We start from the raw sequence: 27,996 nt of genomic DNA, 5'->3' as shown, positions 1-27,996 counted from the left end.
TTTGGCGAAACATTGTTTAAAAATCTGGCTCTGTCGGCCGACGGTTGTTAGCCGCAATGTAAACAAACTAAACAAACAACCAGACAAAAGTTCGACCAAAGTCAGAATAGATCCACGCTGAATACTATGCAACACATTGCCTTTATAATCCTATTATCCTTCACGTCTACGCATTTAGGTATTTATAAAAGCGTATGTCAGCTTTGTAGATTAATTCATTTATGTGAGAAGACTAGATCAGGGGTTAGCAACCTTATGAGTCGGAAGAGCCAAAAATTACAATTTACACAATTTCAACGTTTCTAAAGAGCCACACATTTTTTTCTCCAAACAATAAATAGTGCTCGCATAAATAAAGTTTTTTGATTAAAAAAAAAAGCGAATCTATTTATTTATAAGAAAAAAAAATATATTTATCTTTATATAAAAAGTGTTTTTCCACAGCAAAGTAGATATTATATATACATATTTATATGGTATTACCAGATAATTACTTATTATTTAAGTATAGCCTACTATTTAACCAATTAAACATTTACATACAACTAAAAATTCTACTACAATAACAAACAGGTGAGCAAACAAATTCAATAGTAACTTTGGCTTTGCATGGATTTAGAAGGTTTGGATACATTTGGCTCGAAGCTTGTTTTTAGTTCCAAACACGACTCTTAAATTTTCATTTGTTAGTTGGCTTCTTTCTTTCATTTTAATTATATCCATGCAAGACAACGCTTGCTCGCTCGAATATATACGAAAATAGTCAGCCTTCTTAAGGTGAAGAATGGCATGTTTCACCTGACTGTAAAATGTTTGTAAAAAGTTTTACATGTTTCGGATGTTCCTTCAGAGTTGAAGATAATTACTTCCTAGTCCAAACCTCCCGCAGGACGACGGGGGATGGGAGCAGGCAGGGTTTGAACCCGGGACCATCGATAAATCTGAACGACAGTTCAGCGGGCAAACCGCACGCCCAGGCAGTATGTGTGCCTCATCTCGCGACATGCGGTCCACTTTTTATACGTTCACATACTCTTCCAAATTGATTTTCAACTCTGTAAATTTTTCACTTCACAAAGCTTTACTTTTTAAATCGATCAATTGCATGTCTAGAGATCCAGTATCAATTTCAAATGTGTAGGCCTATGTGCTCAATGTGTATTTCGTTACTATTTGAATGAGAGAATTTGTTTTTATAAACGCTACAGTCGTTTTGTTTGTTTTGAATTGCTCGAATCAGTCAGCAAATTCATCTTTAATTTTTCTTTATAACTGTGCTTAAGTAACTCGTGTCAACAGTTGCACTAGTTTTATCACAATATTGCTTTACAAATTGAAAATGAAGTAATTGACCGCTCTGAATATCTTCTTCAAAAAGTATACATTTTTCTTCAAAACATATGAATTCTTCTACCAAAACATAGGCTGGGTTTTCCTTTCCTTGCAGTTTTAGATTCAGCTCATTTAATTTCTCTGTTATATCCACGGTCCACCATAAAGTAAAATGTTTGCAACCATTTGTCGTTCTCTAATTCAGGGTGATTAATGCCTTTATCATTTAGAAATACGAAAAGCATGCATATATGTAACCCTGCAGGACCAAATTAAACAAATGACGTTTGGGCCACGAGGCCTTCATCAGCTACAAAACAAACAGAAAAAATGACAAACAATTAACACAAAATAGTCTTAATTGAACTTATCTGTCCGATGTTATTCTCTATCGAGGCAGAAAAGAAATGAGCTACGCTGGTGTAAAAGCGCGGGAAATCACAGTTTCATGCTTTTAGCTTTCTCAGTACGCTATGATCCTATCACTTGTCTGGACCAGTTGGGAAGGGGGTGGGGGAGGGAAAGAATGGGGTATCTGTGTGAGTGTTATAGTGATCGCTTTTTAAATGCATTTAAAAAAAAAGTTGAACGACCTGAATTCAAAATGGCAATAAACACACCTACTGTCTCTCGGCATCCTATTCAGCCAATACTAACACGTATGCACACGAAGCCGAGTCACTGAATGAGATCACCGAAGCCTTGTCAGAAATAACATTTGTCTAAGTATTGTCTTTAACAAGATCAACTCAAAACTTTTTTTTTTTTTTACAAAACTTACACCAACTGTCTGTCTGGTAAAAAGTTTGCACACGTTACTTCTCCCACACCGAATCTCAGATCAAACTAAAACTTTGGACAATTATTTCTATTGCCAGACAAAACAAGAATCTATTTAAAAAAAATAGTTTATTAACTAATGATAGTTACTTCAATTTATATCGAACAAGGGAAAGAAATTGTACTTAACTGTTGTGGTGGTATAATTTGAATTAGCCCCCTTTATACTTTGCAGAAAGAAATTGGTCACCACTTGAAAGTTTGAAACTAACAATACATTACTATAAACACTTTTATTTTCATAAGCACTTTTCTGTCACAGTAGTTAGTTTGTTTACTTAATGAGAATTAAGACCCTTGAGTTTAGATTGTTTAATTTTTGAAATAAAAAATGAATTTTAAAAGCTATCATGATAACAAAGATACCCCATTCTTTCTTCCCATACCCTCCCCCACCCCCTTCCCAACTGGTCCAGACAAGTGATAGGATCATAGCGTATTGAGAAAGCTAAAAGCATGAAATTGTGCTAACCAAAATCAATAGTTAAAAATATTTCTAACCGCATAGATTTATTATTATCAGTCTAGATCGATTACAAATTTAAATCGCCACATATATAGGGCCTATAGTGTGTGTTTTATCATTTCTACTTTGAGGATTAAAATATTTAATTTCCATAAAACGAATTCCAATATTTCTTCCCCGAACCAAGTATCCCTGGCATACACTGGACATTGAGATATCAGATTTAACATCTTAACATACCAGAAGTATGCAACACACTATTTCATAGTGATAGTTACCATATAGGGATACTGAGTGTTCATTGTTGTTTTTCTTTCAGAAAAAGTTACTCTTGAACCTTCTGGAAATATAGTACTTTCTTTAGGGGAAAAACTGGAAATCACCTGCACTTTTTACTCTAGGATTTACGCACTAATTCCTTCCTGGCATATTCCAAAAACAGCCAATGTTAGTATGTGAGTACTCGTTAGTTTTTAAATGTGTTCACGAAAAGGCAGCCAATAAGTTTTTTGTCAAAAAAAAAATGCTAACAAGTAAATATGATTTGATCGTTGCTGTACGGTTATTGGGTTGTAGTTTAGAAAGTAGTTCAACTTAACCGTTGTAGGCGTATTAATTTACTAACGCGGAAAAAAGTTGAACAAACCTCTTTTCAAACAACATTGAACTAAACTTATTTACAGTATATATAGACAGCTTTCAACTTTAATACAGTTTTTTTGTAGAAAATTTAGGTGACATAATAGTATCTTAACAAATTTAAGGCACGGTGGCTGAGCGGTAAAGAGCTTGGCTTCCGAACCTGGGGTCCGGGTTCGAATCCTGGTAAAGACAGGGATTTTTTAATTTCGGGATCTGAATCCACCTAATTCTAATGGACTATTAAACCTTCTAATTTTATAAGTAGGCTACTTAGATAGTTCAGTGGCTGACATGTTGGACTTCGTCATTAAGGCTTGAGACCTCGAGGTTGAATTCAGATGCGAGCAGCTTTTTTAAAGTAGCTTTTGTAAAGGCAGCACGTTGATCTTTCAGATACCCATTTCCTCCCCACCCCACTGATGCACGAAAATGATTGGACCATTGCGCACCTAGCATTGTCTGAGCATGAAAGTTGTGCCGAACAAAAAAAAAAAAACAATTAATACAAATTTTCCAATCTCACAAATTTACTATTATTAGTCTAGATCAGTGTTCTTCAACCATTTTTGGCATACCGCACCCTTTTTCGTATTTTTTTTTCTTTTAATTAAAAAATCCGCCAGCGCTTATAAAGAAGCGTGGGAAGGCAAATTTGAACAAAATTGTCATTTATTTATTAATTTGTATGCTGTCAATTAACACTTGAATGTGACTTACGCGTTTAGGACCCCCCTCTCCGGACAATGATCTCTAGGTCAAGACAGACCCAATAACTGCAGAGGAGGTTACCATGGCCATTGCAGTGCTAAAGAACAGCAAAGCACCAGGGCTAGACACGGTGTCAGCAGTAATGCTAAAACATGTGGGCAGTGCATTGTTAAAAGAATGACTGATCTCTTAAATCTCTGTTGGCGAACTTCAAAAGTCCCAGAGGACTGGCAAAAAGGAGTGATTGTAAAGCTTCCAAAAAAAGGGCAACTTGACAGAGTGCAACAACTGGAGGGGCATTATTCTCCTCTCTGTCCCTGGCAAAGTTTTCAGCATTGTCTGTAGATGCTCAGAGAAGAACAAGCAGGCTTTCGAAGAGGCAGATCATGTGCAGAGCAGATATTCATTCTACGAAATACCATAAAAGAGTTGGAGAAGTTCACATACCTTGGCAGCATCATAACAATTGATGGGGATGCCTACCATGATGCATGTTCCAAAGGCTGCAGCCTATTTGGACAAGCCAAGCCATTGGGCTCTAGGCAAAAGTACACCGTCTCAACACAATCGTCATCCCAACAGCAACATATGCATGTGAGACATGGAAGTCATCTGTCAAAACTGAAAAAAACTAATTGTGGCTCAACAAAAAATGGCTGATTTTGGGAGTCAGTTACACAGATTGGGTCTCAAACAAAGAAATCCTATGCCTAACTGGGAGTCAAAAACTTAGTGAGGTTGTGACAGAGCGTCGCATGAAGTTTGTCTCCGACAAAATGAACTACGCATATCAGGACTTTGCGATGACATGGAGGCCAATACGAGGAAAGCGCAAACAGGGACGTCCTCGTATAACTTTGCGCCACACCTTCATGGAGGACCTCAGAACAGTCGACACCAGGTGGGAGGAGGCTGCAGACATAGCCAGTGACAGATCTTTGTGGAGACAGCTTGCCGCCCAATGTGCCGAACGGCGCGGGAGATCCTAAGTCTAAGTAAGTAATAACACTTATCCCGCATGGGAGACGACCGCATGCCAAAGGCGATCTTCTTTGGCGAGTTTAAAAGAGACGGTGTAACAGAGGTGCCCTCCCCAGGCTTTGTAAGCGCAATAACGATCAACTTAGGCGCCATTTCGTCCCCCCCCCCTACTGGCATAGAGGAAAGTATCTGGCAGCAGATGGCCTCTGAGAGAGACTGTTGGAGAGCTCTCACATGAGCTGCGGGACAAAGATTTGAGACTCCAAGAAAAGCCATTATTGAAGAAAGGCGCAAAAGACGGAAAGAGAACTTAAATAGACCGCCAGCAGACAACGGCTTTGTCTGCATAAAATTCGGTAAAATATGTAGGTCGCAACTGGGTTTGCGTAGTTATGTAATACATGTAAAACACTGCACTCAGCCTTAATCTTCGGAATAGAAGACATTGCCATTATTATCATTATACAAAAATTATGTCAAATAATTTGCACTGATTACACACAAAACTTAATCTCATTGTCATGACTTTCTTTCAAATCCCAAGAATAGTCCCTTTTTAAATTATTGAATATTAGGGCCAACCGTTTTTAGTTTTAATTGTAAATTCAGTTTTATTTTTAATAAAAACATTATTATTGCCGAATTCACTTTGAAATGGAAACCTTGTGCCTCCTGCAGTCTGACAATATTTAGAAATTTCAAGCTTTAAATTTGACAAAACAAGTCGAAGATCTCCTCTAGTGGCTACATCCAGTCTATTTCTTTGCTTATTCATTTTGTTACGCACTAAATCTAGGTTAAACATGTATGTTGATAGAAAAAAGGTAATAAATAGCTCCATTTTCGACCACAGTTTTGGAGTTTTACTGAAACATTTAAGTGCAGCCATATCTCTGTCGTGCCTCCTAGGTTAACATTATTTCTACTGAAGACATAATTTTGTAAATTATTTTTTTCCTGCAACTCAATATGAACATCAGTAACAGATATTTAATCATTGTTATTTATATATATTTATTTTTATTTATTTACAACTTTACATCCTAGAAGCGAATCGTCGTTTCTTCATAGAGCATTGTTAGGTGAATTGCATAGATATCGATGTCCTTAGGCAGTAACTCGTCAACAAATAAGCTATGTGAGAGTGTAAAACTCTTTCAAATAGATTTAATATCTCGATAAAAGAGAAAATGATATGATCAATGAAAGTCAATTTCTTTCCTTGCAGTCGGAGATTGGTTTCATTCATTTGCGTTCTGACCGATGCAGAATGAAAGTAGATGTAAATAAAAGCAATTTAAAAAAAAACAAAACTAGATCAACTTATTGATACTCTCAATCTTTAAAATGATTATCGGACAGACCCATTGAATTAGTATGCAGCGCCAGAGTTTTTTCTGTGGAGCCCATGGGCAGGATTTTGTGGATACTCCTACCAGTGCCGTAGCAAGGAATGTGCCATCGTTTGGGGGCCCAATATAAATATATACTATAAATGCACTTGTTAGCATGTTTGTAAAACGTTTCGGATGTTGCGCCAGAGCTGAAGTACCTCCCGCAGGATAAAGGGGAAAGGCAGCGGGCAGGGTAGATACCCGAGACCAACGAGAAGAACAAAACGACAATCCTGAGCGCATACCGCAAGATTAGGCAGCCATCCCTAATTGAATGAATAAATCTAAAAGCATGCCATATTTGTGAAGAAAGATAGAAAGTACTCGTGAATGCTATTCCCCGCCCCCCCCCCCTCGTTTTCATATATTCAATATGCGTGTTTTATTTAAAATCTTATATTTTTTGAAAGTGTGGAGGCTTACTTAAAGGGATGAAGTCCTGAGCGCGACCCCCCCCCACCACATGCACAGTCTTGCTCTGTCGTAAATGGGCCCTGCCCTGCTGCTATGTCGACTTCACATCAGGCTAGCATTGGTTATATGGTCAGCGGGAATGTAACTTAGCAGACATGACCTTGTTTTGCCCTGGTCGGTGTCGCAGGTTTCGGCAAGCTAACCAGCTAGCAGACGGACTTTACATCATCAAGTCCATTGTCATCTCCACATCTTTACAGTTGGGCGACGCCGGCAAGTATATGTGTCACATGGGGAACAACAATCACGTCGACGTTACGGTCTTCGCCGTCTTCGGTAAGTCTTAGTCTCTTTGTTATTTCCCAATCTCGATTGGGGGGCGGGGGCCTTAAGTCCGTGTGCCAGGAAGTCGCCTCCCCCCAAACTAATTCTTCGTGGAAAGCTGTGTGCAGGAAAGCGCTCTCGGAAAGGGAGAGAGGGAGGGGGGGGGGGTTCAACACAAACGTTACAAAGACACCCCTAAGAGCTCCTTCAAGGAGTATGATATCGACATTCACGGCTGGGAAACACTGACTCTTGATCGCTCAGGATGGCGTGAAGCTATGAGTGTCAGAGTCTGAAGATACGAGGGAAGGAGCGCAGCCAGCATGAATGAACGCAGAGAGGAAAAAAAAAGGCTGGGAGAAGAAGCAGGCTTATCCGCATTATACCAAACTTACCCATGCCATGTATGTGGCCGGCTTTTCAAAGCGAGGATTCGAATTAATATGAGAAATGCGCTCATCTTGGACCACGAAGGAGGAGCTGCATTGGTAAGTCTCTTGTTGTGTCCTTGTTTCTAGCACAGGGGTTCTCAACCTGTGGGTCGCGACCCCCTTGGGGGTCGATTGACCATTTGCCAGGGGTCGCCTAAGACCATCGAAATATGTATTGGTATTGTCTACTCTTCTATTGCTGTATGTGTATGTGGGGGGTCGGGGGGTCGCGGCAGAGTGGGGGATTGTAAAAGGGGGTCGCCGAGCTTATAAGGTTGAGAACTGCTGTTCTAGCAGATCCAATCCTCTTCCAGCCTCTTGATAATTTTTACATAGAAAACTAATGTAGGAATAGAGGGACGTTATTCTGTATTGATGACAGACATACAGGTGTGTGGGTGTACTGTCTGACCAACGTATGACCGTGAGTTATTTACCAGCAGCCGACGTTAGGGACCTAGAGGCGTAAGATGTATATAAAAGTTTCAGTAATAAAGTTGGTTGCTGTTGTTTGCTTAACTAAAACGGAGTTTCTTTATTGAATTGCTAGGCGAAGGCAATAAACAACAAGCAGACATACTATTACAAAAGTCAAGTGTTACAAGAACATGTAGTGTTTCGCATTTTCTAAAGTAGATTTCTTTTATTTTTTTTTTTACTTTGAAAAATTATAACGGTCAAACTAAAGTTTTCCCTGTGTGGCCAATGAGCTAGTAATTCTTTTCTCACCAAAATACACCAACTGTTAAATTTCTTGGAAAATCATTAAAGCCGTTTTTGAGATCCGTGTCTAGGTTCCAGTTTCCTTCATGAAGTTCTGATTTGAGTAGAGTTTGTGATACAATATTATGAAATCGTATTTTTAAATAGCTTTTTTATTATTACTTTTTTATGTAACCGTGACAGACGGACGATAGAACGACAAATAAAAAGTAATAGAGACTTCCCCCCTTTTCGGAGGCCGTTTTATTTTTGCAAAACTTATAAAAAAAATCACTCTGTCTGTCTGGTAAAAAGTGTGTACACGTTATTATTCCCACACCCATTCTTCAAGTTGAAACTTTGCACAATAAATCATTGGCATAGCCAAGAATCAATAAAAAAATATTAACCAATCAGTCAATTAATTTTTGGTAAAAAATGATTTTGCTCGAAATAGAATAAGGGAACTAACTTCTACATTATTAAGATACACAGTTGTAAGTGCAGAGCTTTTTCCCTTTGATAATTTTTTCATAGAAGGATTTTTACAAAGCTTGCATCACTCTGTCTGTCTGGTAAAAAGTTTCAACATGTATTTTTTCTCCCATTTCCCTTTCTCGGATCAAGTTGAAATTTTGAATAATTATTCATAGTCAATGACAACACACGAATCAATCCAAAAAAATTAACCAATTAGTTAATCATTTAGTAGCCTACTGATTAATTACTTTTGTGTTATAAAGCAGAAAGGGAGCTAAACTCTGTAATTTTTTAGATCAATGGCGGTTCTTCCCTTTAGATAAGCTTTTTTTTTTTTTTTTTTAAAGTATTCTTTTTTTTTTTGTCTATTGCTTTTAATATTTTGCTTGAAAATAAAATGCATTTGCGATCTACTTTGGTTTTGCAGCGGAGAAAAAAAACGTCACGTTCGAATGGAAGATGAAAAGGGTAGATTTGAGCTGCAACTTGTCCACATTGGATAACGAGGGCTCATTAATCTTCAACGGTTGGCACTATGGCTCCTTCCCATTGACGGAAGGCTCACGTTATACTATCGTGACTATGACCAGATTCGCGGGCAAACTAGTGACCAGCAACCTGGTCATTGGGAGTCCTAGTAAGTAAGTCTCTATTATAACATATATATATATATATTTACTTTTGGGTCTCTTTAGGGCGCCTCTGAGTCCACCCAGCTCAGTGACCTTAGTTGGGGCAAAGTGAAAGCGGTTGGTCGTTTTACTGGCCACATGACACCCTGCTCGTTAACCGTTGGCCAAAGAAACAGATGACCTGAACATTATCTGCCCTATAGATCGCACGGTCTGAAAGGGGAACTTTACTTTTTTTTTTACTTTACTTCTATTTCATAATTCTGCTACTAGTCTACTATATAAGTCTTTACTTATATATTTCATAAATCTGCTACTAGTCTACTATATAAGTCTTTACTTATATTTCATAAATCTGCTACTAGTCTTTACTTATATATTTCATAATTCTGCTACTAGTCTACTATATAAGTCTTTACTTATATTTCATAAATCTGCTACTAGTCTTTACTTATATATTTCATAAATCTGCTACTAGTCTACTATATAAGTCTTTACTTATATATTTCATAAATCTGCTACTAGTCTACTATATAAGTCTTTACTTATATTTCATAAATCTGCTACTACTCTTTACTTATATATTTCATAATTCTGCTACTAGTCTACTATATAAGTCTTTACTTATATTTCATAAATCTGCTACTAGTCTTTACTTATATATTTCATAAATCTGCTACTAGTCTACTATATAAGTCTTTACTTATATATTTCATAAATCTGCTACTAGTCTACTATATAAGTCTTTACTTATATTTCATAAATCTGCTACTAGTCTACTATATAAGTCTTTACTTATATTTCATAAATCTGCTACTAGTCTACTATATAAGTCTTTACTTATATATTTCATAAATCTGCTACTAGTCTACTATATAAGTCTTTACTTATATTTCATAAATCTGCTACTAGTCTACTATATAAGTCTTTACTTATATTTCATAAATCTGCTACTAGTCTTTACTTATATTTCATAAATCTGCTACTAGTCTACTATATAAGACCTGGTAAGTCTTTACTATGCATAGGATATATAACGTTAACCTCTCAGTTTATAAAGCGATGTAGGTCAACACGAGATCAAAGTGTTAGTCATTAGCAGCTATGCCATGAATATTCCTTACATTCTAGAGCAGGGTCTCCCAAAGTGAGGTACGCGTACCCCCAGGGGTACGGGAAGAGTTTGAAGTGGGTACGCGCTGCACATAGCTAACTATGCTGATTCTTTTTAAAATACCCGATTTGTTTTTTAAAACTAGATTAAAATATAACAAGTTTTAAATCCTTTTTATTATTTTTTAAAGAAGTTTTTACAAACTCAAATACGGCGCTATTTTACATTTTTAGACGAATTTCTACAAAGATCAGGAAATGTTTAGGAAACTTCCTTCGACACGCCCACTTTTTGAATGTAAATACTATTTTCCATTTTTTTAAGAATGGATTTGATGTGTCTCTGAAACATGCAAAAAATAAACTCAATAAACTTAATTGTGATAGAGTCACCATTATTTTGTGAATGTGTAGGTCTACAGAAAAAATGTGATTGTTATTAAAATAAATCCTTTATTTGTGTGTGTGTGTGGGGGTAGGGTGGGCGAGGGGTATTCAGCGTTACGAAAATTCTAGAAGGGGAAATCATTGGTCAAAAGTTTGGGAAACACTGTTCTAGAGCTAGATTTATATCCAAATTACCTTCAAATTTTTAAATTAATTAATTTTAATTAACATTTTAGATTTCAAGCATTCGTATTTTGTTTTCATTTTAGTTTCTAAGGCACTAGATTAGTGATACACAAATAAAGACCTGCGGGTCGCGGGTAATATGCGGCCTGTAAGATGTATTTAAAGATATGGTATTTATACACTATTATAGTTTCGTTAGAATATCACATGACCGAGCTTTTGAACATGAAAAGATGCATATGCCATGCAGGTGTAAGCCCTACCTAGATCTATAGATCTATATAGACAAGTGCGATGCTTGTTGCTTAGATCTATATAGACTAGTAAAATGCTGTCTGGATTCGCGGTGGCTGAGTGGCAAAGCGCTTGGCTGCCGAACCGGTGACCCGGGTTCGAATCCTGGTGAAGACTAAGATTTTTACGTTTGGGATCTTTAGGGCGCCTCTGAGTCCACCCAAACAGATGACCTTTAAATCATCTGCCACATAGATCACTATGCCTGAAAGTGGAACTTAATTTTTTTTTTGTTACAGTGCTTGTTGCTTAGATCTATGCTATGTCTATAAAATGACCATACTTAAGGCTAAGAAGCAAATGAATCCACAAGATTCCGTGCCATGATAGCATTGAACGTGTAGCTAAATTCGATAAAAAAGAATCTCCTCTTGTTTCGAAGTCGGTCATCTTGTGTACTGTTAGGCCTACTATTGTGGATTTTTCTGACTCGAGAGACTTAAGATATGCCGGTTGGTACATTTCTAAGCGTTAGATAAACGAATCACGGGTTGCTCATGGAATGCTATTCGACTAACGCAAGACTGGCAGGGTGTGTTAGAAAGAATGCCATGGATGACAGTTTTAAAGATTTAACGCTGAAATGACTCTTCTCCAGGTTTCTTCTCGCGGATGACTCTAGAAGCCTCGCGACGTAGCGAAAGATTGAAGCAAATGTAGCTTCCAATGGCACGCGTCTAAAATAGCATCTGACAACTAGTAAGAGCCTTCACTTGTGGTTCAGATATTGAGCCCGGGAGAACTGTTAACACTACTCAGAGAAGGGGCAAAGGCGAGCAACTGGCGCCTATTCCAGTAAGCTTCGGACAGCAGGGGCTCGTTAACCTTGGATGGCTACACATTTGGTAGAAGGAAAAGTCTGAATCCAAACCTACGCTACCTGGCTTAACATGGGAACGATTTTGGGAGATAATCCTAAGGAAAAATCAGGACAGCCGGGGTACTGCTGTGTGGGCGACATCGACCCGACCATAAATAATATCGATGTATATATAGATGAATCAGCATACTTAAGCAGACGAGCTCTGTCCGAAGCTCCTGGTTTTTAGAAGCGCCCGGTATCTGCCTTCACTTGTCACTCTAAATGCCAGAAGAAGCTATATCGCCATTTTTACTATCTATCCGTAGATGCAGACCTTGTGCTGGACGTAGTGTCCAAGCTATTTGCCTTTTAGAAGTATTTGTTTAGACTTCCACAGAGTTAGCTTCTACCGCGACGTTCAACGCATAGAACGACAAGCTCTCTCAATAGAAATCGGACAACTTTCACAACCCCCTTCTAACTGTTGCCCACGGATTTTAGGTCTTTGCTTTGAAGGGCTTGCCATGTAAATAAAAATAAATAAATTATAGCTTTTATATAGCGCTACTTTCATGCTTATAGTATGCTCAGAGCGCTATGGTCCAATCTCATATGTGGACCAGTGGAGGGAGGGTATATGGGAGAAGGTTTTCCGTGCTGCCTTTAGGCGCTCAGTAAACACAACTCGGGTGTCTTCATAGCTCCTCCACTACGCTTCCCGTATCAGGCATTGGGCGTGTCCTGACTGATTTGGTCCATGGCCGTTATCTTCATGTTTAAAGTTTACCGTTTCTGTAGCAGTCGAGGTTGCACAGGGTGCGGTCGCTAGCCCCACACTAAACTCTCAACCGGCCTTGGTACATGCAACAGCAAGGTAATAGACAATGGGAGCTCATCACCATTGCCATCCCTAGGCGTTGAAGACTTTTGAATGGATGAATGCAGTTTTTTTTTTTTTTTGGTGTTACATTTACTATTCCCTATTGCCTCTTGTTTTGTTTTCTGATGAATGTTTCCCTGACACACTAGTTCGCAATGACTCGGGCTTCTACACCTCCGAGTTCGCCATCGTATACCCACATACAACCTTGTCTTATCGGTGTCTGGTGGCTCTTGAAGGTTAGTGCGCCGTCTGTCACAGTGGTGCCCAACCTGTTTGGCCCTGGGGCTATATGCATTCCCAACACGGGCCGTACCACTACAAAACAAAAAAAAATAATAATGATAATAATAAGGTAACTGTGATAATAATTATGATGGTTATAATAATAATACAACTAAATTGTGGTGTCCAATATAACAGCCTCTTTGGCTTCCTAGTGGGTAAACGTTCCGAGGTGCCGGATGTGGCCCGCGGGCCGTAGGTTGGGCATCACTGATGTAAACGTTTTCGTTTTGTTAAGACTTAGTTTACAGTCTTTATCTAAACAAGAGGAACTGGCTTAGTCTAAAGATGGATGTCTGCCTGGTCATGTGATAGGCGTCTTCGGACTGACGCTGTGATGGTCAGCGGTCGGACCCTGTCCCGCTTTTTCACGGTGTTCTTGGTCCAATGAGCGTCGTGACTGTGGCAAACCTACAAAAATAAATCCTGAAGAATTTCATAATGAGGCAGACATGCGCCAAAATCTGACCGAGCCTACATTTTGTTATTAAATATGCAGGGTAACCCAAAAGTAGGTTTACAGTCATCACGTAGACTATTGACTTGAAAATTGGACACTAAAAACAGCTGGAAATTCGTACACCTGTTAACTTACACATAAACAATTGAATCTCTCAGATGCTCAACAGGAATGTTTACATTGGTATAACTAAGCAAGTAACTTCAACCATATAAAAGGTAGTTTAATAACTGTAAACCTACTTTTGGCCACCCTGTACAGTATTATAATTTTCTTTCATGCTTTAATTGTGTATATGTTTAAGTATTATTAATCTTCAATTATTACATCTGTATAACTTTTGTGTGAAAATATCAAGACTGTTCATGTGTAAAGTTTTATTAATTTAGACCATTAGTCCAGCCTGGCAGATACACTAAAAGTCATACAGTAAAACAGAAAGTAACTAAATATATAGTACAAGCAGTACACACCGGCTACGCCCATGGATTGGTTCCTAGGCTTTATATTAATAATTATGACCGGAAATCACCTTATTTTCTTTCTTTTTTTTTTGGATTATAATAAACGAGCCACAGTTTAACGATCAACCTAACATCTTTTTTATATTATTGAATTTGTTGCAATTTTACGACTCGCTCTCTATAACCTTCTCTCTTTCTCTCCCGCATTTTCGTTCTCTGGAACCGCCATTTTTGTTTTGTTTTTTTAACCAGCGCTTCGTCATTTCTCCGACATAGACTTTTGACTTGACCTGATTTGGAAAGACGCGCTTCATTATTCGCCCCCTTCCCCACACATAGACGTTAGTTATAGTAGCACTTTCGCTTATCCGCTTACGCCCCTTCATCCTTCGTACACTCCATGACTTTTCTTCGGCTCCTTAATTCAATGTATATATCGATCGCGAGTGCCCCTTTCTTTTTTTTTCAACTTTTAATCTTAATGCAAGTAATGTACGGTCTAAGACAGCGAATACATTTCTGCATACCACCAGTTTCAGGGCTAGAGACAAAAGAAAAAATGCATTTTTCGAAGGCCCCAATGGAATGCCACATTCTCGTTCCTCCTTCTTACATTTTTTTTTGTATTTTGGTATCTAAAAAAAAATATCAATTTGTTTTTATTTACTGTAATAGATTATCTCACCACTTTTTGAATGTAGAGCATAGACAATAAATCTAGATTTATCTTTTTAATGCTATTAGGATAACTTTTTTAAAAAGTGTCACAAAGTACCGTTCCTTGCTCTCTCTCTCTTTCTCTCTATCGAAAAAAAAAAAAAAAAAAAAAAGAAAAAGACTCTAGCTCTATCTTAATGCTATTAGGATTTGGTTTTTTGTTGTTGTTTTTCTTTTATTTAGATGGCGTCTAAAAGGAAGTGGAAATGACGTAAGGCCTATTAAAATAAGTAAACTTTAGGGCAAAAGAACAAACATATTTTTTTAAATGTGGATTTTGTGACATATTTCTGTTGAACCTTTTTAATTAGACTTTTGGGGAAATACCGAAAATAAAATACAAATGTTTGTTAGAAAGCTTGCAGTTTTTTCGCGAATAGCGGTCCTCAGGCTGTGACTCTTTCAAAAAAACGTTCATAGTGAGCGTCTAGGAGGTAAAAAAGAACCTGTGTACGAAATTTTATGCGGATATGTACGACGGTTTAAAAGATCTCTTGATCAATGAATGAGTCAGCGGTAACTTACAAATATATAGTAGATTTGATTTTTAGCGGCCCCCGAAAGGGGAAAAGACGCTATTTGTGTTTTGTGTGGCCTGTCTATCCGTCCGTCCCGTTTAGATCTCAGAAACCACAAGAAAAAATGAAAATTCGGACATCATATTTTAGATCATTCAAAGTTCTGATGCAACGGCTACTTTTTTCTTTTCCGAAAGTCAACGATCTAATTTTTTAAATTATATATGCAAGCAGATTTTAAAAAAAAATTACACCACTTTGAAAAAGTATCAATGGATCATTATAAAATAGATTTTTCATTTATTAAGTAACTCATGAAATAGAATACTGATTCAAAAGTTGATTTTAAAAAAGAATTTTAATACGAATTTCGGTTTCAATTGTAAGTTTAACAAACAAAGAAGTGAAAACCACTTTTATACCGCTCAGTTTTTACACATCGTCATTAGGCTATACACTTGACGACAATCTACACCACAATGAATAGAGGTCAGACATAGATCTAGATTTAGATTTAATTATATTTAACACTTTGAACAAAACTTACATTTATAATCCATTAAGAAAAAAGTGTATCTTCTAACAACTTTAAAGGATGTAGGTTTATTTATTATGTAAGCAGCAGTGTCACATCAAGAAGTGAAATTGTAACTCAGTAGTAGGCCTACCAATCCTAAGCCTATTCTGTTCGCATGGGAAACCTGTTAAGTTGTGCAGGCCCCCCTTTTATTTTATTTCATACTACGTCTACTCCAATATATTAATGGAAATTGTTGGGAAGAAGAAGGTATCTTGGCGCAGTGGCGTCGTTGAGGGCGGGGGTTGGCGACGGTACGATCCGCTCCGGTCTACACCATTTTGGGGGGGTGACGATCAAGTTGGAAAAATTATAACTTGGCAAAAGGAGACACATTGAAAAAAAAATTAAATCTCGAGATATATCTTAGAGCAGTGGCGTCACTACGCTCCACTCCTTCACCACACTCTACCGCTCAACACGCCCTACTCGTTCACCAAACCCACTCGTTCACCATACCCTACTAGTTCACTACGCTTCACTCATTTACCACACCCCTTTCTTCATCATGCTTCACTCATTTACCACACCCCTTTCTTCACCACACCATACTCCTTTACCACGCTCACTCCTTTCCCACACCCCTTTCTTCACCACACCACACTCCTTTACCACGCTCACTCCTTTACCACACCCCACTCGTTCGCCACACCCCACTCTTTCACAACACTCCACTCTTTCACCACACTCCACTCTTTATTACAACCCGCTCTTTGCAGCTCCGACCTGTCCAATGAGAGAACTCTCGTACTTCTTAGGCACTTTTGGACAAATCGTTTTCACTCGGGCGCCGGGTGTAGTTATCTCATCTCCTGATCAGGGCCGGTCTTAGGCCACTGCAACCTATGCGGCCGCAGTGGGCCCCGCATTTTCGTAGGCCCCGCGCGATGCAATTTCTAGGTGTAAATTATTAAATTAAACCATTCCTGGAATTCTCCTGAAATTATAAAAAATAAGAAAAAGTCATGAAAATGTCCTGAGATTATTAAAATCTTCTGAAAACTGATGCAAATCTTAAAACAGACAAAATTGTCATTTTGATGTGTCATTCAATATGGAAAACGCCAATTCTACTCGCGATTTAAAAAAAAGGCATTGTCAGCTTTCATTTAATAAAAATGTAATAATAAGCCGAATTTTAACCAAAACAAGAACTTCAAATACTTAATTTACTTTAATAGTCAATATTAAACAAATATAGATCTACATCTATCTTGACCTCTTATATATAATAAAAAAGCGATATTTTGCGAGTCGATAGTAAATCTAAAAGGCAGATCTGAATGTTTATCGGATCTTTGTTGGAAAACTACTATCTTCTGTAGATGCAGGGGCGGACTGTCTATTTGGGCAAATGCCCGGTGGACCGGTACTCAAACGGGCCTAAAGGGTCTCATGAATGCCACTATGTCACGCATTAAATTTTTTAATGTTTTATAATATTCTCATATATAAGGGGATATGTGAGCGTCATGTTAAAAACATCTTTTACAGACTACAGTGTAAAACTAATTTAATCTAACACATAATATAATAGCCTACATCCGTAGACAGTACTATTAGTAGGCTTCATCCTTTAAGGGCCTACAAACATAGCGATTCAAAAGCAACATAATGTCTATATTTCTTATAAAGATATAGAGCATACATACAGTTATCGGTACATTATAAAAAAAACCTCAATGATTTTGAGAACAGATAGGCCTATAATTGGAGGCCCATCATATAATATACAATATTTGCTGTGGTGTATAGAAATGCCTGGGCCGAATTAGACATCCAGTCCGCCCCTGTGTAGATGGCTCGTAAAGTTAATTTGATAGTGATTTTGTACTTAGTAAAGTATGAGTAAAATGCAAACACGAATTTATTTTCTAATACAAAATCTTAATTTTCACTTATTATCCTTATCGCAAACCCAAATTAGGCCCCGCGCAATCCGTTTCGCATAGGGCCCCGTAACCTGTAGGACCGGCTCTGCTTCTGATCTTATATAATACAGACGTTACTTCAAAAAAGAAGATGATTACGTCCTACGCGTCATGCATTCAGTCATGCATATTAACCAATGACTTAAATTCTGCCAAGTCACTGGTTTTTCTGGATAGCTCAGGCAATCCATTCCATGCTCTAATAGCACTAGGGAAGATGGAGTATTTGTACAAATTTGTCCTAGCATATGGAATGAGGAATGTGCCTTTATCTTTGTGTCTTAGTTGTGCGATTATAACACACACACACACAGACCACTGTCATTTAGCTTTGATAAACACACACACACACACAACAACAACAAAACAATGAAAAACAAACCAACACTGATTGTCTTTGTTTCAGCTTCGCCCATTATTCTGATTCCACCAAGATCAATCGCTGCTACGATTGGACATACCGCGACCTTGACCTGTATAGTGATAAGCTTCCCGAAAACAGTCGTGACCTGGAAGTCGGACAGTTTAAATTTGACAAACGACGCCTTTCGAATTAGTTACGGTCACTTCGGCGGGCACAATAACAGCATTCTTAACATCAACGACGTTCAGGAATCAGGTGATGAATTCATTTATTCTGCTTTAGAATATCAGGACCCCAGGCAGGTTCGGAAGCCAAGCGTTTAAACACTCATCCACCGCACCCCCAACTATTGTTAGAAAGATGTTACAGATGTTGCAGCCTTTAATTTATTGACATGTTTCATCCAATAAATAATTTTAGTTTTTTTTTTAAATTTATTTTGGCTTTTTTTGTGTTTCTTTCTCTTTAAGGTTTTGTACTCAATTTTGTCCTCTTCTGGCCGTATATATAAAGGTCCGCAAAAGAACCCCACATCTCAAATAGCTTTTCAAGTCTACGGCGCTAAGCAATGTATTCTGCAAGTTGCCCAGGGGTCACTGCTATTGATATCTCCTTTTCAACGTTTTAATTCATTAAATCTTGTTATACAGTCCAAACCATAAGTGTAGGCTATCTGATGGTCAATGATTCGCTGTTAGAACCCCCCTAGTCTGTAAACTTACTGCAGTCTTAAAGATATGTAGATCTGGATCTAGCACTGAGTCCAAAACTGAAATATTCATATTCTGTGCAGATAGTGGAATGTATTCCAAGTCCTTTAAATATGTAGATCTAGATCTAGCATTGATTCTAAAACGGAACTATTCCTATTCTGTGCAGATAGTGGAATGTTTTCCAAGTCCTTAAAATATGTAGATCTAGATCTAGCATTGATTCTAAAACGGAACTATTCCTATTCTGTGCAGATAGTGGAATGTATTCCTGTTTTGCGAAGAATGAGGTTTTCAGACACAGACCACACAGAAGTATAAGGATATACGTAAAAAGTGAGGCGACACTCTCTCGCTCTCTTTGTTTCATTCTGTCTCCACCTTTCTCTGGCTTCCTCTTGTTCTCTCGCTTTCTCGCTCCTTTTTCCCTTCCTCTCACCCTCTTTTTCGCCGTCTCTCTCTCACACACTTCCCTGTCTCTATTTCTATCACTTCTCCCTCTTTCTCTCCCTCACTTTTCCGTCTCTCTCGCTCTCAATGCTTCTTTCATCCTCACGTTTCCGTCACCTCTTATTTCTCTGTCTCTTTCTCTCTCCCTCAACTCTCCGTCTCTCTCCCTCAACGGTCTGTCTCTCTCCCTCAACGCTCTGTCTCTCTCCCTCACTTCTCTGTCTCTCTCACTTCTCTGTCTCTCTCCCTCACTTCTCTGTCTCTCTCCCTCAACTCCCCGTCTCTCCCTCACTTCTCTGTCTCTCTCCCTCAACTCCCCGTCTCTCCCTCACTTCTCTGTCTCTTTCTCCCTCACTTCTCTGTCTCTGTCTCCCTCACTTCTCTGTCTCTCTCCCTCACTTCTCTGTCTCTGTCTCCCTCACTTCTCTGTCTCTCTCCCTCACTTCTCTGTCTCTCTCCCTCACTTCTCTGTCTCTCTCCCTCAACTCCCCGTCTCTCCCTCACTTCTCTGTCTCCCTCAACTCCCCGTCTCTCCCTCACTTCTCTGTCTCTCTCCCTCACTTCTCTGTCTCTCTCCCTCAACTCCCCGTCTCTCCCTCACTTCTCTGTCTCTCTCCCTCAACTCCCCGTCTCTCCCTCACTTCTCTGTCTCTTTCTCCCTCACTTCTCTGTCTCTGTCTCCCTCACTTCTCTGTCTCTCTCCCTCACTTCTCTGTCTCTGTCTCCCTCACTTCTCTGTCTCTCTCCCTCAACTCCCCGTCTCTCCCTCACTTCTCTGTCTCTCTCCCTCACTTCTCTGTCTCTGTCTCCCTCAATTCTCTGTCTCTCTCCCTCAACTCCCCGTCTCTCCCTCACTTCTCTGTCTCTCTCCTTCAACTCCCCGTCTCTTCCTCACTTCTCTGTCTCTCTCTCCCTCACTTCTCTGTCTCTCTCCCTCACTTCTCTGTCTCTCTCCCTCACTTCTCTGTCTCTCTCCCTCAACTCCCCGTCTCTCCCTCACTTCTCTGTCTCTCTCTCCCTCACTTCTTTGTCTCTCTCTCACTTCTCTGTCTCTCTCTCCCCATCACTTCTCCGTCTCTCCCTTCCTTACCTCTTCGCCTCACCCACTTCCTGGTACCTCACTTTTTCCTTTCTCTTTCGTTCTCTTTTCCGTTTTTCTCCCTTACTTCTCTGTCTTTCTCTTTATTTGCTTATTGCTGAACCACCCCCTTCCCCTCCCATATTGCAGACAACAACTCTACTCCGCTTTTCGAAACATAAGAAATGGACTGGGAGTCACTCTGTCTGTTTAGTAAAAGTTTGTACACCTGATTTCTCCCACACCCCATCTCGGATGAAGCTGACAATTTTGACTAAATTATTTCTTTTAACTGACAACATGCGCATCAATTTAAAAAAAAATCAACTAATTATTTAATTATCTTTGGTAATTGATTATTTTGTTCGGTATATTGAACAAGGGAAAGAAATCGTACTTGACAGATGTGGTGGTATAAGTTAAATTAATCCCCTTGAGGACTCTTCAGCCCTGAGTGAACATTTTTTTTTATACATCTAGAAAAACGATCATTCACCACGATACCATCTTCTTCCTTCCCCCTTTCACAACTGGTCCAGACAAGTGATCGGATCAGGGGTGTAGTTAGGAATTTTCCATCATTTGTGGGCCCGGGGGGCTTGACCTCGTTGGGGGCCCCTGCATTTTGCGTTATATATTTTATATTTAATGTAAACCCCCCCCCAACTGAATAGGATCATAGCGCATTGAGAAAGCTAAAAGCTAAACAAAAAAAAATGGTGAAAATATTTCTAATGTATAGGTCAATCATACCTATAATTCCATGGCTGATTCAAGCTAATTCATAAAAGTACACTTAATGTAAACTTTTTTTTTTTTATTATTTTTATGTTGTTTTTTTTTTTGCTTATATTTTACTTGTTGCACCCAATATAAGCTTTGTTTTGTTTTGTTTTTAAAGTATTTTTTTTTTAAATATGTTACTTGTTTTTTTCGCCCAAGTCACGTGACTGTTTTTCCGGGACGTTTTTTTGTTTCTTCTCATTGATATGAATAGCTGTGTGGTCATAGTGTACGCTTTGTACTATTGTCGTGATAGTCGTGAGTTCGTGTCACGCCCTCTGCCAACCCCTTGCCCACCTCTCGAAACTTCACTTTTCCACACATCGTTAGTCTGTAGGACCGTCTTTCTCCATTCCTCATTGTCTTTTTCTTGGATAAAATTTCTTTCAATGACAGGCCAGAGGCGTAGTGAGAAGGGGGCTAGGGGCCACGATGCCATGGGTGCCATCCTCAGGGGGGCGTCACACGCAAAGAGGCCCCCCCCCCCAAAAAAGTAAAATTATTGTAGATATTTTAGTTAGGTAATACATTTTAAGGTTATTTGTATTCTATTATTATTAAGTACTTTCTATATATATATATATAAGGCTATATTTTCTTTGTGATGTTCATGGAATATGCAGGTGGTGGGGGGGGGGCGGTAATAAAGTTTCTTGCCCCAGGCACACGTTTTGCTGACTAAGCCTCTGTAACAGGCCCGTCCAATCTTTTATATTGTCTCCCAATCGCGTTCTCTGTCTGCCTCTCCTTCTTTTTTTCCTGGTACTGTTGCCTGTAGGAAAGTTTGTAGCGAGAGAAGAAACAAAGTATCACTCATGAACGTACTTCTGAAAGTTTTCGGATGAAAACAAACAAGAAAAATATCAAAAATACTTTAAAAAAAAAACACAGCTTGCATTAAGTGCAATCGTATCAATTTGTTTGGATCAGTCACGTGATTAAATGTCTAATAAATCTAGCCCAAAAACAAGAAATCATTGCGATTAGAAATAAAAACAAGAGTGGGGGAGGGGAAGGGAGGAAGAAGAAGGGTGTATTTGTGTGAATGTTACAGTGATCGCTTTTTAAATCCATTTAAAAAAAAAAGTTGTATGTACTTAGGGCTCAAGCCTCCTCAAGGGGACTAATTCAACTTATACCACGACATCGGTTAGTACAATTTTGTCCCCTGGCTCAATACCAAACAAAAAATGTATTAGCAATAGTTAATTACGTAATTGTTTTTTTTTTTTTTTATTAATTCTTGTTTAGTCAGGTACATGAAATAATTGTGCAAAGTTTCAACTTGATCCGAGATTGGGTGTACGAAAAATAACGTGTGCAAACCTTTTACCAAACAGACAGAGTAACTGACAGACAAACGAATATTCACATTTGACTAGAGTAACACCTTTATTAAAATCACTAAATTTAGAAAGCCTTCAGGACAGAAGACTTAAAAGTAAAGTAGCAATTATACATAAAACACTGAACCACAATCAAATACAAATACAAAATTTAATAAAAATACTCTGAAAGACACAAAGATAACAGCATGTTCCTCATCCCATATGCTAGGACAAATTTGTACAAATACTCCATCTTCCCTAGTGCTATTAGAGCATGGAATGAGTTGCCTGAGCTAGCCAGGAAAACCAGTGACTTGGCAGAATTTAAGTCCTTGGTTAATATGCATGACTGAATGCATGACGCGTAGGACGTAATCATCTTCTTTTTTGAAGTAACGTCTGTATTATATAAGATAAGATAAGAGTAAGTTGATATAAGCTTTGCAGAAACAATGTCCAATTTATCAAGACACACCATGCTTCAACACTTTGAATGCCTCTTTGTCTGCACAGGTAGATACGAGTGGGTATTTCCAGTATTGATGTTAATCTTTGAAGTTAACATTACCGTTATTCTAACTATTGTCTTGACTAACAGACAAAACAAAAGAAGACTGGCAAGGGAAGAAAAAATAAGGTAACCTTTTCATTCTCACTAAGTCCTAGTGTTTGTCATTTTAACGACTGGTTTCAAGCTCAATGTGTTCTTTTTTTTTAATAACAAATAGTCTCTAACTCAATTTTTGCATTATAACAAATAGTCTCTAACTCAATTTTTGCATTATAACAAATAGTCTCTAACTCAATTTTTGCATTATAACAAATAGTCTCTAACTCAATTTTTGCATTATAACAAATAGTCTCTAACACAATTTTTGCATTACAACAAATAGTCTCTAACTCAATTTTTGCATTATAACAAGTAGTCTCTAACTCAATTTTTGCATTATAGCAAATAGTCTCTAACTCAATTTTTGCATTATAACAAATAGTCTCTAACTCAATTTTTGCATTATAACAAATAGTCTCTAACTCAATTTTTGCATTATAACAAATAGTCTCTAACACAATTTTTGCATTATAACAAATAGTCTCTAACTCAATTTTTGCATTATAACAAGTAGTCTCTAACACAATTTTAGCATTACAACAAATAGTCTCTAACTCAATTTTTGCATTATAACAAGTAGTCTCTAACTCAATTTTTGCATTATAGCAAATAGTCTCTAACTCAATTTTTGCATTATAACAAGTAGTCTCTAACTCAATTTTTGCATTATAGCAAATAGTCTCTAACTCAATTTTTGCATTATAACAAATAGTCTCTAACACAATTTTTGCATTATAACAAATAGTCTCTAACTCAATTTTTGCATTATAACAAGTAGTCTCTAACACAATTTTTGCATTACAACAAATAGTCTCTAACACAATTTTTCATTACAATAAATGAGACTCTAACACAATTTTTCATTACAACAAATAGTCTCTAACACAATTTATCATTACAACAAAAAGTCTCTAACACAATTTTTTAATTACAATGGAAATTTTCATTACAATAAATGAGACTAACACAATTTTTTAATTACAATAGAAATTTTCATTACAATAAATGAGACTAACACAATTTTTCATTACAACAAATAGTCTCTAACACAATTTTTCATTACAACAAATAGTCTCTAACAAGATTTTTCATTACAACAAATAGTCTCTAACACAATTTATCATTATAATTAGTCTCTAGGAGGTGTGGTGGCTGGGCGGTAAAGCGCTTGGCTTCTGAACCGGAGGTCCCGAATTCGAATCCTTGTGAAGACTGGGATTTTTAATTTCGGAATCTTTGGGCGCCTTTGAGTCCAACCAGCTCTAATCGGTACCTGACATTAGTTGGGAAAAGTAAAGGCGGTTGATCGTTGTGCTGGCCGCATGACACCCTCGTTAACCGTAAGCCACAGAAACAGATGACCTTTACATCGTCTGCCCACAAGGTTTGAAAGGGGAACTATACTTACTAATTAGTTTCTAACACAATTTTTCATTATATCAACCAGCCTCTAACAATTTTTCATTTTAACAACTAGTCTGTAATACAATTTTTTCATCATAACAACTAGTATCTTTTTTTGGCTTAACACCATGTCTCTAACGCAGTTATCCATTATTACAATAATGCTCAGGACACTTAAGCAAGATAGTTTCGATAAGAGGACGTCCCTGAATCCAACCATTAGAGCCGTGTGGACTCAGAGACGCCCTAAAGATCCCGAAATTAAAAAAAAATGGATTCGAACCCCCCCCCCCCAGTTCGGAAGTGAAGTGTATTACCACTCAGCCACCTCGCATCCGTTAGTGTTCTCTAATTGCTTTACTTTAAATATGAAGAGCCTCATCTATCTCACTTTAATTTCATTGACTATTACGTCATATCCTGTTTACTCCACTAAGACAGTAAGTGATAGACAAAAACAAAACATCTATTGTTGTACCTATCATTGGACTAGCATGATTACACTGACAGACTTGTTTTTTTTTTGGTCCACCGCAGGACGTTATATACTGAAATGGAAGAAACACTTGATGAACCTGTGAATGTTTCCCAGGCAGAGCTACGGGAGGAAGAAGTCGAGTCACCCTCCGAAGGCAACAGAATGCAAAATTCACCACTACAGCAAACTTCGTCAGAGGATAATATCCAGCAAGAGACCTGGCACAGCCCACCCGAAGAGGCCATTATAGAATAGCGTTTAAATACCCAATAGCAGTGGACGTATATAATAGTACTTTAATCTTCAGAATAGCTGTTCACATCAACAGAGCTTCTTATTTCGGAATTGGTATTGATAGGTATTGACCCTAACAGAACTAACTATAGAATACGTGTTGACCTTAACTTTAACAGAGCTTTTAATTTCAACATAGGCGTTGACCATAAAAGAGCTTCAGAAAAGTAAAATATTGACAAGATTTTTTTCCAGCTCAACATAGCAGCAAACATTGTAAAAATAAGTTGACCACAAAAGCAGTTTACTTTGAACGAACGTGCGAGCCTTCACAAATACAGTTAAATTAATGGGAAAGGATGTTTTATTTTCAAAGCAATTAAAGCAAAAAAAAGTTGAATATGAGAGATTTACATTATTACGATTCAGAAACAAGTTTGAACCGTATTATCGTACTGCCAATGGCAGTTTGAAGCTGTTCCAGTTAACAGCATAACAATAGACGGACTGTGGTTTTTATCAGCTTTGTATGTACTGTTGCACCTTTTTCTCTTGTATTATTTTGGCGATCAAAGACTTTAGTGACATCAAAGACAGGAAGGAAGTACTTCAATTAGCAACAAAGTGCGTCTCCTTTGCAGGAAAACCAAAATGTTTTAAGCCGGTTCCTACTCATAAGAGAAAGACAAGATTTCCTGCCTCATGAGTTTTGCGAAGGATCGCCTTTGTGTTGACGACTTAGAGAAGCCAAAGAGTACGCCTATTTAAACAACGCCCACTTGGGCTTAAGTTCATAGAGCTATCTTCTTGGCTTGTGTTGAGACGAGCCTTGATTGATGACAGACGACAGCTAAAGACGCAGCATCTCCGTATAAGTCGCTTCATTGTTTCAGGTCAGAGACAGTCGATGAACCTGGATATAAGGAAAAGAAATTAAATTAAATAGGAAGGTTAGGATCAGACTTTGTACATTAAATAAATTTGGAACACAACAATGAAATGACTTGCTTTTTAGTAGTGAAACCATTTTAGTTCTTTAGTGTTCTTGTGGTTTTGTTGTTGCCTTTTGAAACACTAAGAATTTCATAATCTTATCTATCTATCTATCTATCTATCTATCTATCTATCTATCTATCTATTTATCTATCTATCTATCTATCTATCTATCTATCTATCTATCTATCTATCTATCTATCTATCTATCTATCTATTTATTTATTTATTTATCTATTTATCTATCTATCTATCTATCTATTTATTTATCTATTTATCTATCTATCTATCTATCTATCTATCTATTTATCTATCTATCTATCTATCTATCTATCTATCTATCTATCTATCTATCTATCTATCTATCTATCTATCTATCTATCTATCTATCTATCTGTCTATCTATCTATCTCTCTATCTATCTATCCATCTATCTATCTATCTATCTATCTATCTATCTATCTATCTATCTATCTATCTATCTATCTATCTATCTATCTATCTATCTATCTATCTATCTATCTATCTATTTATCTATCTATCTATCTATCTCTCTATATCTCTATCTATCTATCTATCTATCTATCTATCTATCTATCTATCTATCTATCTATCTATCTATCTATCTATCTATCTATCTATCTATCTATTTATCTATCTATCTATCTATCTATCTATCTATCTACCTTATCTTATCTCAGGTCCTCCCTCGCCGTTGTGCGCATTGGGCGGCAAGCTGTCTCCACAAAGATCTGTTATTGGCAATGACTGAAGTCTCCTCCCATCTGGTGTCCACTGTTCTGAGGTTATCTATGAAGGTGTGGCACCAAGTTATACGAGGACGTCCCTGTTTGCACTTTCCTCGTATTGGCCTCCATGTCATCTATCTATCTACCTACCTACCTATCTACCAACCTACCAACCTATCTATCTATCTATCTATCTATCTATCTATCTATCTATCTATCTATCTATCTATCTATCTATCTATCTATCTATCTATCTATCTATCTATCTATCTATCTATCTATCTAATCTGAACAATGTAGCAAAGGCAGCGGCCAGAAACCAGAATATGAACATATGCTGGGTCTGTAAGTATTGCATTCACTACTTCCACTTTGAATATTATAACAGACAGAAGTGACGATGCTATGAAGTTCAGGTTATTGACAAAACCGCATAAATGGCGCATAAACTTCCAGAAATTATAATATCCGGACCGGTTCAGCCTATCAGAAGCGAGCATATGGAATAAGAAATAAGCCTTTGTCTTTCTGAGTCTTTTTGAGTATTCTTGTAAAAATTAGGGTTTGTATTTGTAAATCATGGTACAGGGTTTTATATAGGATACGTGAATCAATAAAAAAATTAACCAATTAGTTACAAGTTATGAATTATTTTGTTTGATAACAACAAGGGAAATAAATTCTTCAGTATTCACAGATATAACTAAACAGGAAGTGGTTTCTAAATTGCTAAAAGTACTGGTCATTAAAAGATAGTATTCATGACGAGAATGGATTATTGTTTTATGAGAACAGAATTATAATTCCTTCTAGTATGAGAAATAAAATTCTCGACAAGTTGCACGCAGTTCATTT

General features: G+C 37.6%; 1 protein-coding gene across 2 annotated transcripts; it reads left to right on the top strand.

Annotated features, from left to right (window-relative positions):
• Window positions 1–15: 15 nt before the first annotated feature.
• LOC106050491 (peroxidasin homolog) lies at window positions 16–26,399 on the top strand. 2 transcript variants are annotated; one of them, XM_056017884.1, is made up of 9 exons: window positions 16–178; window positions 2,958–3,093; window positions 6,965–7,113; window positions 9,142–9,351; window positions 13,158–13,247; window positions 18,367–18,579; window positions 19,290–19,370; window positions 23,187–23,310; window positions 25,225–26,399. In XM_056017884.1, the coding sequence occupies exons 1-9, from the start codon at window positions 127–129 to the stop codon at window positions 25,418–25,420; spliced, it is 1,251 nt and encodes a 416-aa protein (XP_055873859.1). In that variant the 5' UTR covers window positions 16–126; the 3' UTR covers window positions 25,421–26,399. The 2 variants fall into 2 exon arrangements, with proteins under 2 accessions (XP_055873859.1, XP_055873860.1); XM_056017885.1 differs by lacking the exon at window positions 16–178 and having other exon boundaries at window positions 2,953–3,085.
• Window positions 26,400–27,996: the final 1,597 nt, after the last annotated feature.

Source organism: Biomphalaria glabrata, chromosome 18 (assembly GCF_947242115.1).
Source record: "Biomphalaria glabrata chromosome 18, xgBioGlab47.1, whole genome shotgun sequence".
Taxonomy (NCBI): Eukaryota; Metazoa; Mollusca; class Gastropoda; family Planorbidae; genus Biomphalaria; species Biomphalaria glabrata.
The sequence above is the reverse complement of the archived record's forward strand: the minus strand, read 5'-3'. Positions and strand labels throughout refer to the sequence as shown.